Genomic DNA, 17388 nt, shown 5'->3' with positions numbered 1-17388 from the left:
TGGGAACAGATTTTTCCAAAGGTTTGGTTTGTTGGAGACTGGACAGAGTGAAAGTGAACTGCACCAGCTGAAAATGTAACAAATGTTGCAACTTTGGTTTCCAATCACTGGACCTACTGGACTACCATGTGTGAAAACACCCCAGAAACTCTGGAGGCTGAACGAATAAAAACTTGTCGCTTGTTTCCTCAGCCCAACCTGGAGGTTTTGGATGCTAGTTTTAACGAGCTGGTGACTCTGGAGGGGCTGCAGAGTTTAGGGCAGCTCCGAGAGCTCGACATCAGCTGGAATAAGTTGACCAAAGTCCGAGAAGACACGGCTGTGTTGCGGAAACACACTCCTGCTTTACAGAAACTGGACACCAGATATAATCCGTGGACCAAGGTGCAGAGTAGGATGAAAAGCTTAATGTCACACGCAGCATGTGAGAAGTAAAGCACTCCAAGATTTAAAGAATGTGTGAATGGTTTTTTTTTTAATCTCCAGCCAGAGGCGGTCAAAATGACCGTACTGCTCCGTGTTGCAACCCTCACACACCTCAATGGAGTGATGGTAACAGAAGAAGAGGCAGAGGGAAGCTTGTCACATGGTTGCTGACGTCAAAATTAAGCCAGGTAAAGATTTTGTGGCCCTTTTTTTGTGTGAGGGCAGCAAAATATTTATCAATTTAAAACAAATTTAGGTTTCGCTACATCTTTAGTTTGTTGCAACACTTTAAAACAACATGAATCTCATCGTTAACTTTGATTTCTATGCACATCTTGGAAGTTGTTCCAATATAAAATGAGATCATATTCAACATATGGCAGCAATGAGGATAGTTCTTCTATATGTAGGCAGTGAAAAGATATTTTCCTCCATTTATCCCACATGTTTCAGATCACCAGGCTAATTCCAATATCAGACAAAGAACCTAAAAATGATATTATTTCTTACGGGAACAAAAGTCATCTTGAGCAACCTGGTTATATCTGAGGATGATGGTTAAAGGGGAACTATTATGCAAATTTCACATTTTGCATGTTTTATACTTCCATTTGGGTCTGTACTCCCAAAAACAAGCTCAAGCACTTAAAGCTTCACTTTTTTTGGAAATATGTAATATATATATATATTTTTGGTGTCTGGAAAATTAACCATTTCAAAAACCTTAATGTTTTTTAAATGCGCCATGAAGCTAAAACTGCCATTTGAAGAGTTCTTTGTAAAACATATTTACAGATAAAGATTTATTTGTGAAAATGCAAATTATTTTGTACAGCTTTGACTTAATTACTACAACTTATTTACTTACTATAAGCATGTTATTTTAGCAATTGTCCTTTGTTGAATCTGTATACTCCAGTTAACAATTAGTTGATTACTAGATTAGTTGATTATTATTTCAATAATAGATTTATCACGATTAATCCTATTTATCGTTTCAGCTCTTCTTTGTAGTTGTGTAGTGTTTATAGATATAGAATTATTATTCTGCAGAAATAACAGTCTGTCATTGCTCTGGTCGAGTTGCTGTAAGGTTCCTGTATGATGAGAGCAAACGTGAAGGAGCGGTACTGTTTTTAGACTTGCTGGCTATGCTTCTAGGCTGCCCTTCTGGCCCAGTCCCGTACCGACAGCGAACGTCCTCGATGCCTCAGCCTGCTGTCGACTGCTCAGCTCCTTTCCAGTTTGGGTCCGGCTCCCTGGGGTCCCGGCAGAGAACTGGAGTCCGACTGGATGGCAAAGGTAAGATGCAGCAAGAGGACTTCATTTTCAGACAGTTATTCCAAATATGCATCTGTAAAAGTTCAAGTTTAGTTAGTGGTGGGATGCCACAGTTCTTGGTCCTCCAAGCCATTAAGTTGTGTTCAGCTTGGCCTCTCGGGTAAAATATACAGTTGGAATCAGATATTTATATACTTTGAATAAAAAGAGACCATTTTTTTCCTCACCGTCTGAAGTTAAATCAGACTAAACTTTTCTTGTTTTAGATTAGTTAGAATCACCAAAATTATTTATTTTTGCTAAATGCCAGAAAGCTTGGCGTGAATATTTTTAGAAATCTTTTTGAATTATTGAATTCAAAGTTTAGATACATTTGGTAATTTCAATAATTGATTAATCACGATTAATCGATTATTAAACTGTCTTTTAAACTGTATGACTTGAGTCAAATGTTTTGGATTTCCTTCCACAAACGTCTAACAGGTAAACCAACACATTTGAGTTAATTTGAGTCACAAACTTTTGAATTCAAGTAAACCAGAAAAAAAGTTCTTGCTAAGTTTTCTGTCATTTAGGAAGTAGAAATAGTTTTGATAATTCTAACTAAGCTAAAACAAGAAATGTTTAGTTAGATTTAACTTCATTGAGAAATAAAAGATGAATGTGTTTCCTTTATGTAAATTTCTAGTTTTATAAATATCTATATTTCATATGTCCTTTTGTTTGCCTGTGGGCATCAATTTTTGAGCAGATCACAACCTTGAACTTTGACAACCAGAGACTTTTCAAACTGGTTAGTCTGAGTAAGCTGCTGAACCTGCGGTGGGCCTCCTTCAACGACAACAACATCTCCAAACTCAGCGGCTTAGACACCTGCCTCAAGTTAGAGGAGCTCTCCATGAACAACAACTGCATCAGCTCACTCAACGGTTCCTCCCACTCTCAACATCACTTCCTCTGATCAGCTCAGACTCTGTACTTATATGTTTTTATTTTCCCTCCTGTTTATTTAGGCTTAGCAAGACTTCCATGCCTGAGAAAGCTGAGCATAGATGGGAACCATCTTTCCAGTCTGGACTGCCCGGTTCTGAACCAGCTGCCCGCTCTGACTCATCTCTCTGTTGAAAATAACTACATCACTTCAACGAGTGGCATCAGGAGCGTTCGCTCTCTCCTTGAGCTCTATGCAGGAGGCAACCAGATTTCCACTTCGAGAGACATCTACTTTCTTAAAGTGAGGAAAAATAGTTTAAAATACAGGGATGTGGACAATTAACCGCCTTACAATTAACTGTTGATTAATAATTTATTAGATTAAAATGACTTCCAATTGATTAACAACAGCCTTTTTCTATTAGACCTTCTTTTAATGTTGGATTTCAGCTGCCATCCAGCAGAAGGGCGCCGCTGGTCATCTTTAAACGGAGTCAGACAGTCGACATGGAATTAAAGATGGCGGTGCCTTTATACCAAAACAAAAAATAGAAACAGTCCAGACAGTCCTGTTTGAGATGAAAAATGCACTTTATGCGGTCCTTTCTTATAAATATAAGACCTCGACAAACAGGTTTCACCTCAAAACGCCAATTCAGCAGAGGTGCTGCATGACGGAGCAGCGTCAGCAGATTATGAAAAATGTAGTCCGTTGTTATGGGATGAGTACGAAGGTGTATTAAGGGCCAGTGTAGATAGAAAATGGGAGCAAATTTCCACCAAAAAAAATGTTTTTTTAGATCAGTCTAAAAATTTATGAGGGTTTTGTTTTGCAATCATCAACTGGTGGAGCTCAGAAATTTCATTGTTTTTTAAAATAGGATTTCTGACAATAATTTCAGAATTTTCAACTTTTGGAGCTGCAAAATTTCTGAGTTTTTTCTAGAACATTTCTGAGATTATTCTCTAGATTTGTGAGGTTTTTTGGTGGATATTTACTCCTTTTTTCTATCTACAATGTCCTTAATACACCATTGTGCAGTCGGCACCAGAGAAAACGCAGGTTTTTAAGAAAATTGCCTATCTATTAATAATTAGTCAACTAACACATCAATCTATAACTTGCATCCCTATTCAAATAATTAAATTATTATTGAGATGTCTAAACTCACTTTTTTCCTTTAGGCTTTGGAAAATCTAATCATCCTGGATCTTTATGGGAATCCCATAGTGGAGATACTGGAAAACTATCGAATATACGTTGTTTTCCATTTACCGTTCCTTAGAGCTCTGGATGGAACCGCAGTGGTATGCTCCAAAAACCCACAACTACCATATCATCTCACACCTTACAACAAGTTTTATACATTATTTTGTTTGTGTTTTCTGCAGGACTTAGGCGAGTGTGACAGTGCAAAGATGATGTTCAAGGGAAGACTGACCGCTGACTCTGTAGTGGAGAAGCTTGGTCACTCAAACTACAAAGAAATCACCCATCTGAGCCTGCAGTCCTGCTCCATCAAGTACGAATCTGAAACAGTCGAGTTTGACATTTTATTCACTCCCACAATGAATAAAGCTTTCAAACCGCCTTCTCCCGTCCCACAGGATGGTTGACCTGTGTCCAGACTTATTTGCCAACCTGTGCAGCATCAACTTGGAGCATAACAACCTCACATCCTTTTCAGGCCTTATCTACCTGCCCAACGTCAAAGTAAGAAAGCATACCGACTAGGCATGCAAGTTATTGATTAGTGAGTTGGTCTAAAGTTTGGTCTAAGTTTACTTGGATCTTATCGTTTGACAAGCAAATAATTGATGGACGTCCATTTTCTTAAATGGACGTCAATGTGTTTCTTAAAACACATGTGTTTTAAGAAACACATTGTTATATTCTGACAGTTTTTGTGTAAAAACCGACTGGATAAACATTAAGTTATATTGTTTTTTATAAGTATTTATCAAATATAACAAAACTGGAACATCTGAAGTTGCTGTGTAGAAAAATAAAAGATAAACAATTTTTCTGCGTTAGCTCCTCCGCTTCTGTGTCATCACATCCTCTCATTCGTAGCAGATCAGTAATTTTTGAATGAGAAGGTGACTTAAGGAGTTGGTCGAGTGTTTCATATCTCAAAATAGAGCCGCATAAATTGCATTTTGTATCCCAGATTGAACTCTGGACCGTTTCTCTTTCCCGTTCTGGTTTGGCCGCCATCTTTGTTAAGGCGTCACTGGCTCTACTTAAGGATGACCAGCGGCGCCCTCTGCTGGATGGCGGCCAAACTACAACAATGTAAGAAGGTCTAAGCGGAATTTATTAGTTTATCGATTGGAACTAATTTTAATCTAAGTAACCATTAATCTAATTGCTTGAATCCTTAATACACACTCTTCACAATTTAATAAAGACATTTTTACTAACTCTTTTATAACAGATTCTGTATCTAAACCACAACCACATCAAGTCCATTCTGCCGAGGCAGAAGACTTTAGCTCTTCGGTCAAACAAACAGATTCTGCACAGCAAAGTCAACTCCAGTGGGTACGGCCAGCAGAACTCATCCAGACCTAACAGGTAATATGATAGAAACGCAAAATTAAAAGAAGTATATGACCATTTTTACAACTTTTTCTTTTAGGTTTGCTGAAAAAAAGTCAGCAATCACAAATCAGCTAAGAACACATGAAAAGTTGCCTAAAATTGAGGCAGCGTCTGTTCTTATATGAAGTCATTCATAAGTATTTTTGGTCTAGTTTTGAAACCAAATATCTCAATACACTTGGAATAAAACAAAACATATTTAGAAGTAACTTCTCACCAAGATATAGGAGCTTGTTTTACATCAATTATTCCTCAATATTGATTTTAAAGAAATCTATATTGATAAGTGAAAAAATTGTTTCACTTATCACAAGACATTTTTACTGTAAGTAAAATAATCTGCCAATGGAATCAGTACGTCAAAAAAAAAAAAAAATCTAGATTTTAGAATTATTTAACTAAAACAAGCTCCTATATATTGCTAAAAATGTACCTGGAAGTTAGTTTTGTCTTATTTCAAATTACATAACATATTTTCACCAGGAAATAGACAAACATACTTGGTAGGATTTTGTGTTTCTGCAGTTCAGACGGCGAGAAACAAACTATTTGTCTTTTACACACCATTAGAGGGCAGCCCTGACCAAACAATGCAGCCGCTATGTGTCACAGTACAGGCAGGTTTTCATGCATTTTATTGCAAATATCAAACATTTAAAGTAATCTTTTAAATTTTATTTTACGTAAAATGTGAACATTTAAAAATTTGTTTTTATCAATATACAAGGAGATCTGTGAGAGTTGCTGCTTTGTTTGTTTGTCCTGTGATTGCTGAGAGTTTCATGCACCTGTAAGGCCTGTGTAGCTGAATGCAGCAGCAGGAGGCAGAATGAGGCCAGAGCTGCTAACTGGTTTTCTGTGACTGTCTTTAAGGCTTTCTGGGCCCTGCGGAAGGCTGGAACCGCTGATGGGGAGCCTGGAGGTGCTCCATTTGAGTCACAATGGCATCTCCAATATGGCCAATCTGGAGCTCAGCAGGCTCACCAATCTTAAAGCGCTCTTCCTTCAAGGTACGTATGGCTCAGGTTGCCCCCTTCCCGCTCACAGCGGTCAGGACGGGGTGAGCTGTAAAAGAGCAATACCTCCCATGGACCGCAGGCCAGCTGGATGACGGGTCACGAAGAAAAGAGAGACTGACTTTCTTTTCAACAGCTTTTGAAAGCTTTTGATTGTTGATGTGTTTTCTTTGCCCACCTTTGCGTTCTTATTTTCTGACTTATCTTGGAACATTTGCTTTTTAGCTTTTCTGTGATTTCAGTTGTTTTTGTTGTTTTACAGCTGCAGTTAACAAAGCTCTTCATACTATTTGTGTCCTCTGAAGTTTTTCTCCTTTTTCACTTTTAAATGTTTCTGATTGCCAAATGAATTTTAAAGTCAGACAAAGGTACACTGCGAAAACACAAAATCTTATCTTATTACACTTAAAAGAAGACAAAACTAACTTACAAGTCATTTTTCAGCAAGAAATAGTAACTTTTTCATCTATTTTAATTCTTTAAAATAGATGAAAAAGTGCTAGTTCTACTGGTAGATTATTTCATTTATAACAAGACATTTTTCCAATGTTAAAAGTGAACTAATCTCCCATATACGCAGCAAAAATGTTTTTAATTAGAGACTTTTTTACAGTGTAACTAGTACTTTTTCATCAATTTTAAGGAATTACTTACCTCAAAACAAGCTTCTATATCTTGCAGAAAAGTTACTTGTAATTTAGTTTTCTCATATTTCAAGTGTACTAAGATATTTCTACTAGCTAGACCAAAAATATTTGGTAAGACTGTGTTTTTGCAGTGTAGCTTGAGAAAAAACTAAATGATTTTATTTATTAATGAAAATATATATCCAAACCAGAACTTAATAACTGGTTGAGGCACCGTTGGAGCAACAACTGACATCCAGAACTTGAGTTTTTTCAAGCATGAACAGCATTTCAGTTACACTGAAGTCCAGACTTTAACTAAGTTGGTTCAGAATCTTGATTTTAAGCATTTCAGGGATGAACTGAACATTGTCCTGCTGCTTTAAACAAGTACGCTGGAGGTTATGCTTATTCTACATCAGGTTTTTCTGCTAGAGAACACAATTCACAGGAAATCGTCCCAGAGCATTACACTACTCCCACCTGTGTTTGGAAGTCTGATGTTTTTCTGTAGTGCTCTGGTCGTTTTACACCCATGTAACATGATACACACCTTTCAAAAAGTCCTACTTTTGTCTTATCATTCCACTGGATAGCTTCCCAAACTTTTCACTTTTTTATGGGAGTTGTAAAAATTTTCTTTTTGGTCAGCAGTGGTTTTTGCCGACCCCAATGGGATAAGAGTGTAAGAAAATGGATGGTTTTTGCCTTGTAAGTCTCCCATTGATAATATTTTTGCACAGTCACTATTTTGTTGTTTAATTATGTCCATGCTTTAAATTATGTTCTGGTTTCTCAGTTGGTAACACTAGCTGTGTTTCTAGGAAAATACACTCCAATTTTGAAAGAAAATCTCATGTTTTTTGATACAAAGTTGTTGAAGTTGTTTTTCAGCTGTAAGTGAAATAAATGTGTTTCACAAAACTGCAATGGAAATTCTGAAGAACAAAGTCAGAATTCTCAGGTTAAATTCAGAATTAGGAGATTGAATTCGGAATTTTGAGATAAAAGTCAGAATTCCAAAATTGAAGTCAAAATTCTGAGAAAAAAATGTTAATTTCTTTTCTCTTTTGTTCAGTTACACTAGTAGATAAGGTAATCACAATACTTCCTTACTTTCTGCACTTTATGTATTTTTCTATTATTCAGACAATGAAATCAGGCAAGTGGAGGGTTTGGAGAAACTCTACAGGCTCAAGGAACTCGTGTTGGACAGAAACCGGATTAAATCGCTTTCCAAGGACTCGTTCATTAGCTCACAACTCCCTGCAGGAGCTGCGCCTCGCCGAGAACCGCATCCGGGAGCTGAACCACTTCGGTACGCTGACGAAGCTGCACAAACTCTTCCTCAACGTGAACAAGCTGCAGGTATTTTGTCGTTTAGGAGAATTCAAATGAAACCGCAGATCCAATCTAAAAAGAGATTGCTTGAGTTTCCAAAGGAAGGTCACAGTCACCTTTTGATTTACCAACTTTTTCCTGATTGCTTTACATGTGTCAGATGTTTCAGAATGCATTTTATTCAGTATTACTTTTTTCTGCATTTGCAAAGTAGGCATAAAGTATAGTAATCATGAGCCATTACCACCCACTGTGGTATGCAAGGGGTAGTATTAAGGAGAATCAAGTTTGATTGAAGGTCATGGCGGTGCGTATGAAGGCAGAGAGGAACAATCAGGACAACGTGTAATCAGCTGCTCAGCCTGCAGCTCCTCACCCAGGGGGAGTGATTTGCACTTTTGTTGCCTCTTTCTTTCTCCCCCTCACTTCCTTAATGTTTTCCTGCATTCAATTAAGACATAAAACACAGCAATCATCCCGGAGCATCGGCGCTCGCCGTGGGGGGTGTCGAGTCGCGGCGAAAAGCCGGGAATCAAAGACGGCCCCCCGCCCCTCCGCGGCGCGCTGCGTGCCCAAATTCCCATGAGATTAACGCGAGCTCACACGTGTAATCTCTTCCATCCTCTATCCTCCTAAATTCTGAAAGGTTCTGCCCTCATGCATGCATACATACAACTCCATTATCGGCACCGCAGGCTGCAGCCAAAGAGGAGACAAGGTTAAATCGGAGCCGTGGAAAACGCAGCAAAAATCTTTCCAACTATTTCTGCCTAGATTCTACTGCAAAAATATTAGTGCACTTGAAATAAAACAAAACTGACAACTAACTTTTCAACAAGATGCAGAAGCTTGTTTTAAGTCAACAAATCATTAATATTGATGAAAAAATACTAGTTACACTTTCAGAGTATTTCACTTGCATCATGAGAAAATTGTCTTGTTACAAGTGAAATAACCTAATCAATATTAAGAAATTATTAACTTAAGTTAGTTGTTAGTTATTTTTGTCTTATTTCAAGTGTTCTGAGACATTTATACTAGAAACTACAGTAAAAGTATTTAGTAAGATTTCGCTTTTTTTGCAGTGAAGGAAAAACTTAGAATAATAGTTCACTGCAAAAACATGAAATCATACCAAGTATTTTTGCTGTAGTTTATAATACAAATATGTCAGTACACCTAAAATAAGACAAAAATAACTAATGAGTAACTTTTCAGCAAGAAATAGGAGCTTGTTTTAAGTCAGTTCATTAACATTGATGAAAAAGTAATAGTTTCTCTGCAGATTATTTCATTTGTAACATAAGGAAAGTGTCTTATTTGTGAAATAATCAGCAAGTGGAACTAGGATGTTTTTAGAATCAATATTAAGAAATTAATGACTTAAAGCAAGCTCCTATATGTTGCTGAAAACGTTTCAGCAACATATAATTCATTTCAAGTGAACTAAGATATTTGCACAAGAAACTAAGCAAAAATACTTGGTAAGATTTTGTGTTTTTGCAGTGTTACCCCTGATGTCATTGATTTTGTGAAGTGCACCAGTTCCTCCTACACATCATGACGCTACCACTCCCGTACTCTACAACTGGGGTGCAAGTTTCCCTTTTTTACCTCTGAATGTAACGATGGTCATACTAGTCAACTAATAGTTTTAGTTTCACCAAACCACTGGACATGTCTTCATGCAAAATGTAAGCTAGCTTAGCTAATTATGTCTCATTTCAAGTGTACTAAGATATTTTCACTAGAAACTAGAATGGAAATACTTGGTAATATTTGGTGTTTTTGCAGTGAAGGAGAAACTTAGTTGTTGTTTCTTTACTTTTTCGCAGGACGTCACAGAACTCCACAAATTAGGGGCTCTTCCCTGCCTGACCGAACTCTCTGTAACTGGAAATCCTGTAAGTTTTACTGAGTTTTAGTTTGTCCATTAAACCAAATCAGGTTTTATGAAGAACTAGAGATTTTTTTCCTCCACTGGGACGAACTTTTAGTGACATGAATCCACAGTCTGCTGGGCAGAGGACACTTTGAGGCAGGACTGGGTGATAAATTCAATTAATAAAATTGTTGGTTTTAGATTTAATTTTCATGAATTCACTCTTTGGGTTTCCATAGTTCAAAGTGACGTCAACATACCCAGGGCGGCCATCTTGTTTAACAAACGTTTTTTACAATGCTATGATGGCTTATTAGTGCCAGTCTAAAACTTTTTTTTTAATTACGAGAGTAAAGTCATATATTACAGTAATACAGTTGAAATAAAGCGAGAATAAAGTTGTAATATAGGGGAAATGAAGTTGTAATTTTATGAGAACCAGGCCTGTTACAATAAGCAATAAATTAATTAATCGCATGATGAATTAAAACAAACTCAATAATTTCCATTTGCATGATTTATTGTTTTTCTCTTTTTCTTCCAAAAACTGGATAATAAAACAAAGTGATTTGGTCTCAACTAGCTCTTTTTCTGACGAACATTTTTGATTACAGACACCTTATAATTAATTGTATTTGTTGTTTCTGTTGTTTTTTTTATTTTTATTTTGGATACTTAAAATGTCTTCCAGTTCCAGTGTTAAATATTTCTTAGAATTTAAAGTTTATTGATCTTTGAGAATGTTTCTTGTGTTGTTACCATTGTATTACTTGAAAATTGTCTCATAACAATATTATTGTTTAACTTCTGGGACAATTTATTATCCAGCAAAATTTGTTATTGTGACAGACCTATTTATGAGAACATCAACACAAAAAATAACAAAAAATTAATTATCCAAGCTTTTTTCTCATTGAAATGAATTTTTCTCGTAATTTTAAGACTCTTCTGGTAAAATTGCGTCTTTATTCTGCTAATGCTATGACTATATTCTCTTAATTAAACAATAATAATCGTACTGTCACAATTATTACACTCCGTCATACAACTCACTGAAATGAAAGCCACTTTTTAAAATTTAATTTTTATAAGAGAGCGAGAAAAAAAAATGTTATTACTATTTATTTTTTTTTACCCCTCCAGGGGTTCTTTTGTGGGCTCTAGTGTCCCTTATATGACAGTAGGCTGACAGGAAAGGGGGAAGGAGACGGGGGGAAGACATGCGGCAAATATCATCGGGTCCGGGAGTCGAACCTGCGACAGCCTTCGTCGAGGACTCAAGGCCTCCAAACGTGGGTCGTAGGCATAGGGTCGCGCTATCCCCTACGCCACCACGGCACGCCCTTTATTCTATTTTTAAGTCAGTATCGTCCAGCCTTACTTTGAACTCTTTGACTCACAATCAAATTATCTAAAACATGGTTTACAAGCTCGGTTTCTCACGACCAAAATCCCACACTCTAAATTAAGTGATTACAGGATGGGCCGTCTGCTGCGCCTCAAACCGCCTGGCATCAGAGACCAAATGCTTCGGCACCATCACCCATCTGGAGTCTGCAGCTCCGGTCCGCTGTTCTCCACGGGGTCAAACTCAGCTGTGCCAGCTTTGACCCCATTCCCTTTCTCTCCTCACGGGGCGTTGCTGCTGCCAGAATCATCTCAGGAGACGCCGTTCCCTGCTCCTTTCCATGTATGTCTGGTAGCATGCAGCAGCAGCGGCGGCATCCTACAGGAACATGAAGTTCAGACGGGTTTGCTCTGCGACCAGAAGGTGCCCTGAGCACCCATCTGTCAGCTGGGTGCTACTGGCACCCACTCCACAAAAACACAAAGTCCTACCAAGTGTCTTTTGTATTTTCCAGTGCAAATACACTTGCAATAAGGCAAAATTAACTTACAAATAACTTTTTAGCAAGATATAGGAGCTTGTTTTAAGTCAATAATTCCTTAAAAGGGCAGTTTTATGTGTTTTAAGGCACATTGTGTCATTTTATATCACAATCAAGTAACTATGTTAACTTCAGCTTTTATCAAATATGACTTAAAATAAATTGGGCCTTTGTCTCTTTAAAAACTCATGCTCTTTCTGAAGCTCCGCCTTCAGAAAGTCATTATAACGTGGCTGTATTAGTAACCCTTTAATGATGTTTTTACCAGCGTTTCACTGAGAAGTAGCTCCTATAATGAGCTCAGCTGATGCACTGTTCCACCAGATGTTTGCTAATTGCTGCTGGCTAGTCTGAAGGAGCTGAGTGAGGGAGCAGCCTTCTGTGAGGCAGAAGCTCAGAAACTTGGAAAGTATTTCTTGTCTAGTTTCTAGTACAAATTTCTTAGTACTACTTGAAATGAAACAAAACTAACTTAGAAGTAGCAATTCAGTACACAATAGGAGCTTGTTTTAAGTTAATAATTCCTTCATATTGACATATAAAAAAGTACTAGTTTCACTGGCAGATTATTTCACTTATAATAACATGGAAAAAATGTCTTAACAGTGAAATAATCTGCCATTGGAACTAGTACTTTTTAATATATCAATATTAAATAATTGTTCACTTATGTTGCTGAAAAGTTACTTGTAAGTTCGTTTTGGTTTATTTTAAGCATAGTAAGATATTTTCACTAGACACTAGACAAAAATAATACTTGATATGCACCACATGTCTAATCTGCAGCTACAATCTGTCAGGTTTCAGTTGCATATTGTTTTTTTTTATTTGAGTTAATAGAAGGGTGGTTTGTTCTCAGTATGTTGTTACTGGTTAAACTGGTCTGTGTTCGTCTTCTGTCTGTCCTCAGATTGCCAGAAACTCTCAGCACAGATTAGAGGTTGTTCTGCATTTGACGCAGGTGGAGATGCTGGATGGATTCGCCGTCACTGCGGAGGAACGGATGAAAGCCGAACTCCTGCATGAAGATCAATATGTGAGAGACGAAGTCTAGTATTTCTTTAAGGTTGCGGTTTTCTCTGTGGCTGGTACACACTTTTTCATTCCACTGGACTTTCTGCTATAATTTTTTCACATTATTCTAATTTTCTGAAACACTTAAATTTGGTGTTTTCCTTATCTCTAAGCCATATACAGTAATCAAAATGTATGGAATATATATATATATATATTTACAAATTAGTAAATGATTACTAAATTAGTTGACGATTATTTCTATAATTAATTAAAACTTCTGTTTGTTGCTCAAAGTTTCCCCCAGAAAACTTGTTAAGCCCAGTGGTTGGGTGCAAGGGCAGTCATTCATCCAGCAACTCGTTGTGTTTTTAAGTTAAAAAAATGTTTAAAGTTGACAGGAAATTTTAAAATATCACTTGATATTTATGTGTTATTGAAAGATTGTAAGATTAATACCTGAACACCAAGTATAAAGTCTTAAAAAATGCAAACATTTTAAAAAGACCTAAATAAATAAACAATGCTCAGCCTGGTGGGGGCCCAAGTAAAGCCTGGTGGCCCGCCAGGCTTATAATACACTGGGGGAAACCCTGTTGCTGATTAAGCTGAAGAAAACACAGCTGAACTACAGAAGTTGCTCCTGGCTCATCGATAGACATCAATAGATATCATCAACATAGCTGTGAAAATGAACATTTATTTCACTTAGACTAAATCAGAGACTAAGAGGAAAACAAAACGTCAACAAACAAACGTCCAGATCAAATGTTGGGGGAAACCCAGATGGTACTGTGTGAGTTTGGCTGATCTGCTGACGTAATGAGGAGCGGGGGGCCGTAATGCAGCTCTGAATTAAAAGCAGCCTCAGCCTGCTAGCATCATCCTGCTGATTAGATGAAATGTGCCCGGCCCATAATGCACCAGTGGATTTAGCCAGTATTAGCCGGGTCACAGTGACTCTATCCTGCTCAGTTAATCGTTGGTATGGAAATGACAGATCGCCGATCCCGTGTTTCCTCATTAAAATACCCACACGTCCTTTTAGTGGCGCTCATCAATGAGTTTCCCTGCTCTGTCTATAGCTGCTGCTGCTGAATCTGAACGTTGTTACTGATGAGCAGTAATTACTATTTCCCTGTAAGATGCTTATATATGTGGAACAACAAGCAATCTAATCGCCAAGCTCTCCCGGATGGGTGGGTGGAGGAGAAAATAAAGCATATGGGTGAAGCTAAAGGCATTAATCTGACCCTGTTGGCACTTAAAGGATCATTTCATACAATTTCACTCATGCTTTAAATCAGATCCGCATTCTTAAACCCATAGCCAGGGCTGGACAATATGGCCGACAAACAAATCACCAGTTACATTTGCTCAATTACATTTAATTGAGTAACTTCTTTTTTTAAATGTACTTCTATGGGTATTTTTACTTTTACTTGAGTAATTTTATTATGAAGTATCAATTTCTGGATACTCTCTCCTACTGTGAGTAACTTCACTGAATGAAAAGCAAACATGATTTAGCCAAAAATTTACCACACAGACACACACCTGTAGTTTTTCTTAAAGTTTTTTATTGAAAGAAACTGATATGGAAAAAAATTTAATTTGCCTGATTTAGTTATTTTTTGTTAGTTATATGAATTATTGTAATTTTTTACTTTAAAATACCAAAATGTCCACTTAACTTTATATTCTGGTCCATCTGATTTATTTTTTAAATATTAAATGATTGATAATTTGATTTTTACTTGAGTAGACTTCTTACCAAATAACTTTTTTCTCTTGAGTAATTTCTTGGACGGCTACTTTTTACTCTTTCTTCAGTGAAAATATATTGAAGTACCACTAATTTTATTTGACTACTGTTTTTGGGTACTCTACCCATCTCTGCGTATCATGATATAAGCATTTCATATTAGTCAATATCAATATTTATTGATTAATTTTTGTTTTAAATCTGAAATACTGCCAACCTGAGTCCAGAACTTCCCTGTTTTATCCACAGGAAAAAGCAGGAAAATTGTTTTTTATTTTGAATTAGTTGTGAGGCACACAGTGGTGGAACCTTAAACTGCTTCTGTGCCAGTTACTCAACAGGTTGTTGCTAGGCAACCAAAGAGTGAGAGAGTTGCTAGGTAACTGAAGAGTGAGAGAAGTGATTCCACCAACTTTGCTTAGCTGGCCTAGAGAGGTTGAGCAGTTAAAGCTTTAACAAAAGGTAAAATATTTTTAGGTAAAACAAAAGGCAACTTTTACCGACGTCAACTTTTTTTATTAAACTTCATAAAATATAGCAAACATTTTTGAAAAATTTGCCCCAAATCCTGTTCTTATTACTGAAAATAAATGTGTCCAGTCTAGCCAAAAATAACCTGAAAACTAGATTATTTTCTATTAATACAGCAAATGTGCAAAATGTATGACAGCTTATTAGGGCTATTATAAAAAAAGAGGAGTAAATTTCCCCCCCAAAATAACTTACCGGTACATTTTCTAGAAAAAAATTGGAAATATTCGAGTTTCAAATGTTAAAAGTGTCTGACTTTTCACATTTCAGAAGTTGGAAATTTTTGACATTATTTTTTAGAAAATCTTTTAGATTTAGCTCACTATCCGAGTCTCTTTTTGTATTTTTGGTAAGTCTCCGTTTTTTAAATCTATCATAAAAATACCTTATCTGTTTTATATCTACAAAAATATACATTTAAAAAAAAAATCGGCTACTTTATTTGCTTGCTTTTGTGGTGTCAAATACTTTTGACATGACAATTTTGCAGCCGTATGACATAAAGTTTCGACACCCCTGAGCTGTAGGCTTTCCTCTGCCTACATCTCCCAGAATGCTGTGCGGTTCTAGATCAGAATTCATTGAATATTCTATCAGATGTATTATCTATTGATATTGATCACATGTCTATCATGATATATATGTATAATCGATTTATTGTCCAGCTCTATTTAAAGCTACATGTTTTTAAAATATTTTGTGTTAAAGCAGAACGCTCAGCACCCTGGAGCACAGCTCTCCTCCGCTGATATTTCTCCTTCTGGACTGGCGCCTGTTCTGCTGCACAGGCACCACTCTGAGGGGAACGGGTATAAACAGCGGATCACACAGCATCACGCTCGGCCACTGCACCCCGCCAACCAGCGCAGACGACAATCATCACACAAACCGCTTGAAGAGTGAGTGTGCAAGAAAATTATAAGCTTCAATTTAAAAAGATGATCCGAATTATGTTAGGATGTGCAACTTCTAAAACACAAAATTAAATGTTTTTGGTCAAGTTTCTAGTGAAAATATCTTTTAAATAAGACAAAACTAGCTTACAAGTAACTAGTCAGAAAGACATAGGAACTTGTTTAAAGTCAGTAATCCCTTAATATTGATGAAAATAAGCTATTTTCTCTGGCAGATTATTTCACTTGTAACATGGGAACAATGACTTGTTATAAGTGAAATAATCTGCCAGTGGAACTAGTTCATTTTTTAATATTAAGGAATTATTTACTTAAAACAATCTCCCATATCTTCCTAAAATACTAAGAAAGATAATAACTTGTAAGTTACTTTTATCTTACTTCTAAGATATTTGCACTAGAAACTCGACCAAAATAGTTAGTAATTTTTAATGTTTTTCCAGTGATAAACTCATGATTTAAAAACTTCATTTTTACACACTACAAAAAACACAAAATCTGGTTTCTACTTCAATTATCTTATTCCACTATTTCAGCAAGATGTAGGAGCTAGTTTTAGTAAATAATTCCTTAACATTGCTGAAAAATACTAGCAAATTACTTCACTTATAACAAATTTTCCCCCACGTTATAAGTGAAATAATCCGCTAATGAAACAAATACTTTTTTATATTAGTATTAAAGAATTATTAACTCTAAACAAGCTTCTATGTTTTGATGAAAAGTTATTTGCAAGTTAGTTTTGACTTTAAGTGAACTAAGTGAACTACGAACTAGACCTAAAATACTGGGTCCGATTTTTGCATTGCATTTACTCTCTTTTTTGTGGGAAATTCAAATTTGTTCAACTATGAAAGCACAAACAGAAAAAAAAAAATCCATGAGGGAGCAAATATTTTTCACGGCTAAGTAAGCCGATACGGTTTCCTTTGACTCTCTAATGCTCACCATGTTTTGATCTCTGAATCAGGTCAAAAGCAAAAAATGGCAAATGTGGGTCGGAGCAGCCAAGCCGACTCCAATCTGAGACACAGCAGGAGAATGAAGAGCAACGCTCTGACCGCAGAACCAAATTCTGACGCCAGCTGCTCCTGTCGCAAACAGGACCAGAACCACAGGTTCACTGAATGAATCAATAAAAACAACTGTGCTTGTTTGGTTTTAG

At 36.6% G+C, this 17388-nt stretch overlaps 1 protein-coding gene across 1 annotated transcript in view; it reads left to right on the top strand.

Moving 5' to 3' along the window:
* The window catches only part of lrrc9 (leucine rich repeat containing 9), a 32970-nt gene extending 15582 nt beyond the window's left edge, over positions 1-17388 (top strand). Inside the window, 18 exon segments of the mRNA XM_032546370.1 lie at positions 193-384; positions 487-573; positions 575-611; positions 1586-1728; positions 2459-2636; positions 2721-2941; positions 3826-3948; positions 4033-4163; positions 4249-4354; positions 5079-5218; positions 6119-6255; positions 8037-8143; positions 8145-8255; positions 10064-10132; positions 12910-13035; positions 16018-16095; positions 16097-16208; positions 17194-17388. Of these exon segments, the coding sequence (XP_032402261.1) occupies positions 193-384; positions 487-573; positions 575-611; positions 1586-1728; positions 2459-2636; positions 2721-2941; positions 3826-3948; positions 4033-4163; positions 4249-4354; positions 5079-5218; positions 6119-6255; positions 8037-8143; positions 8145-8255; positions 10064-10132; positions 12910-13035; positions 16018-16095; positions 16097-16208; positions 17194-17354 (2259 nt within the window). The 3' untranslated portion in view covers positions 17355-17388.

This window comes from Xiphophorus hellerii, chromosome 19, assembly GCF_003331165.1.
Source record: "Xiphophorus hellerii strain 12219 chromosome 19, Xiphophorus_hellerii-4.1, whole genome shotgun sequence".
NCBI classification, from domain to species: Eukaryota; Metazoa; Chordata; class Actinopteri; order Cyprinodontiformes; family Poeciliidae; genus Xiphophorus; species Xiphophorus hellerii.
The sequence above is the reverse complement of the archived record's forward strand: the minus strand, read 5'-3'. Positions and strand labels throughout refer to the sequence as shown.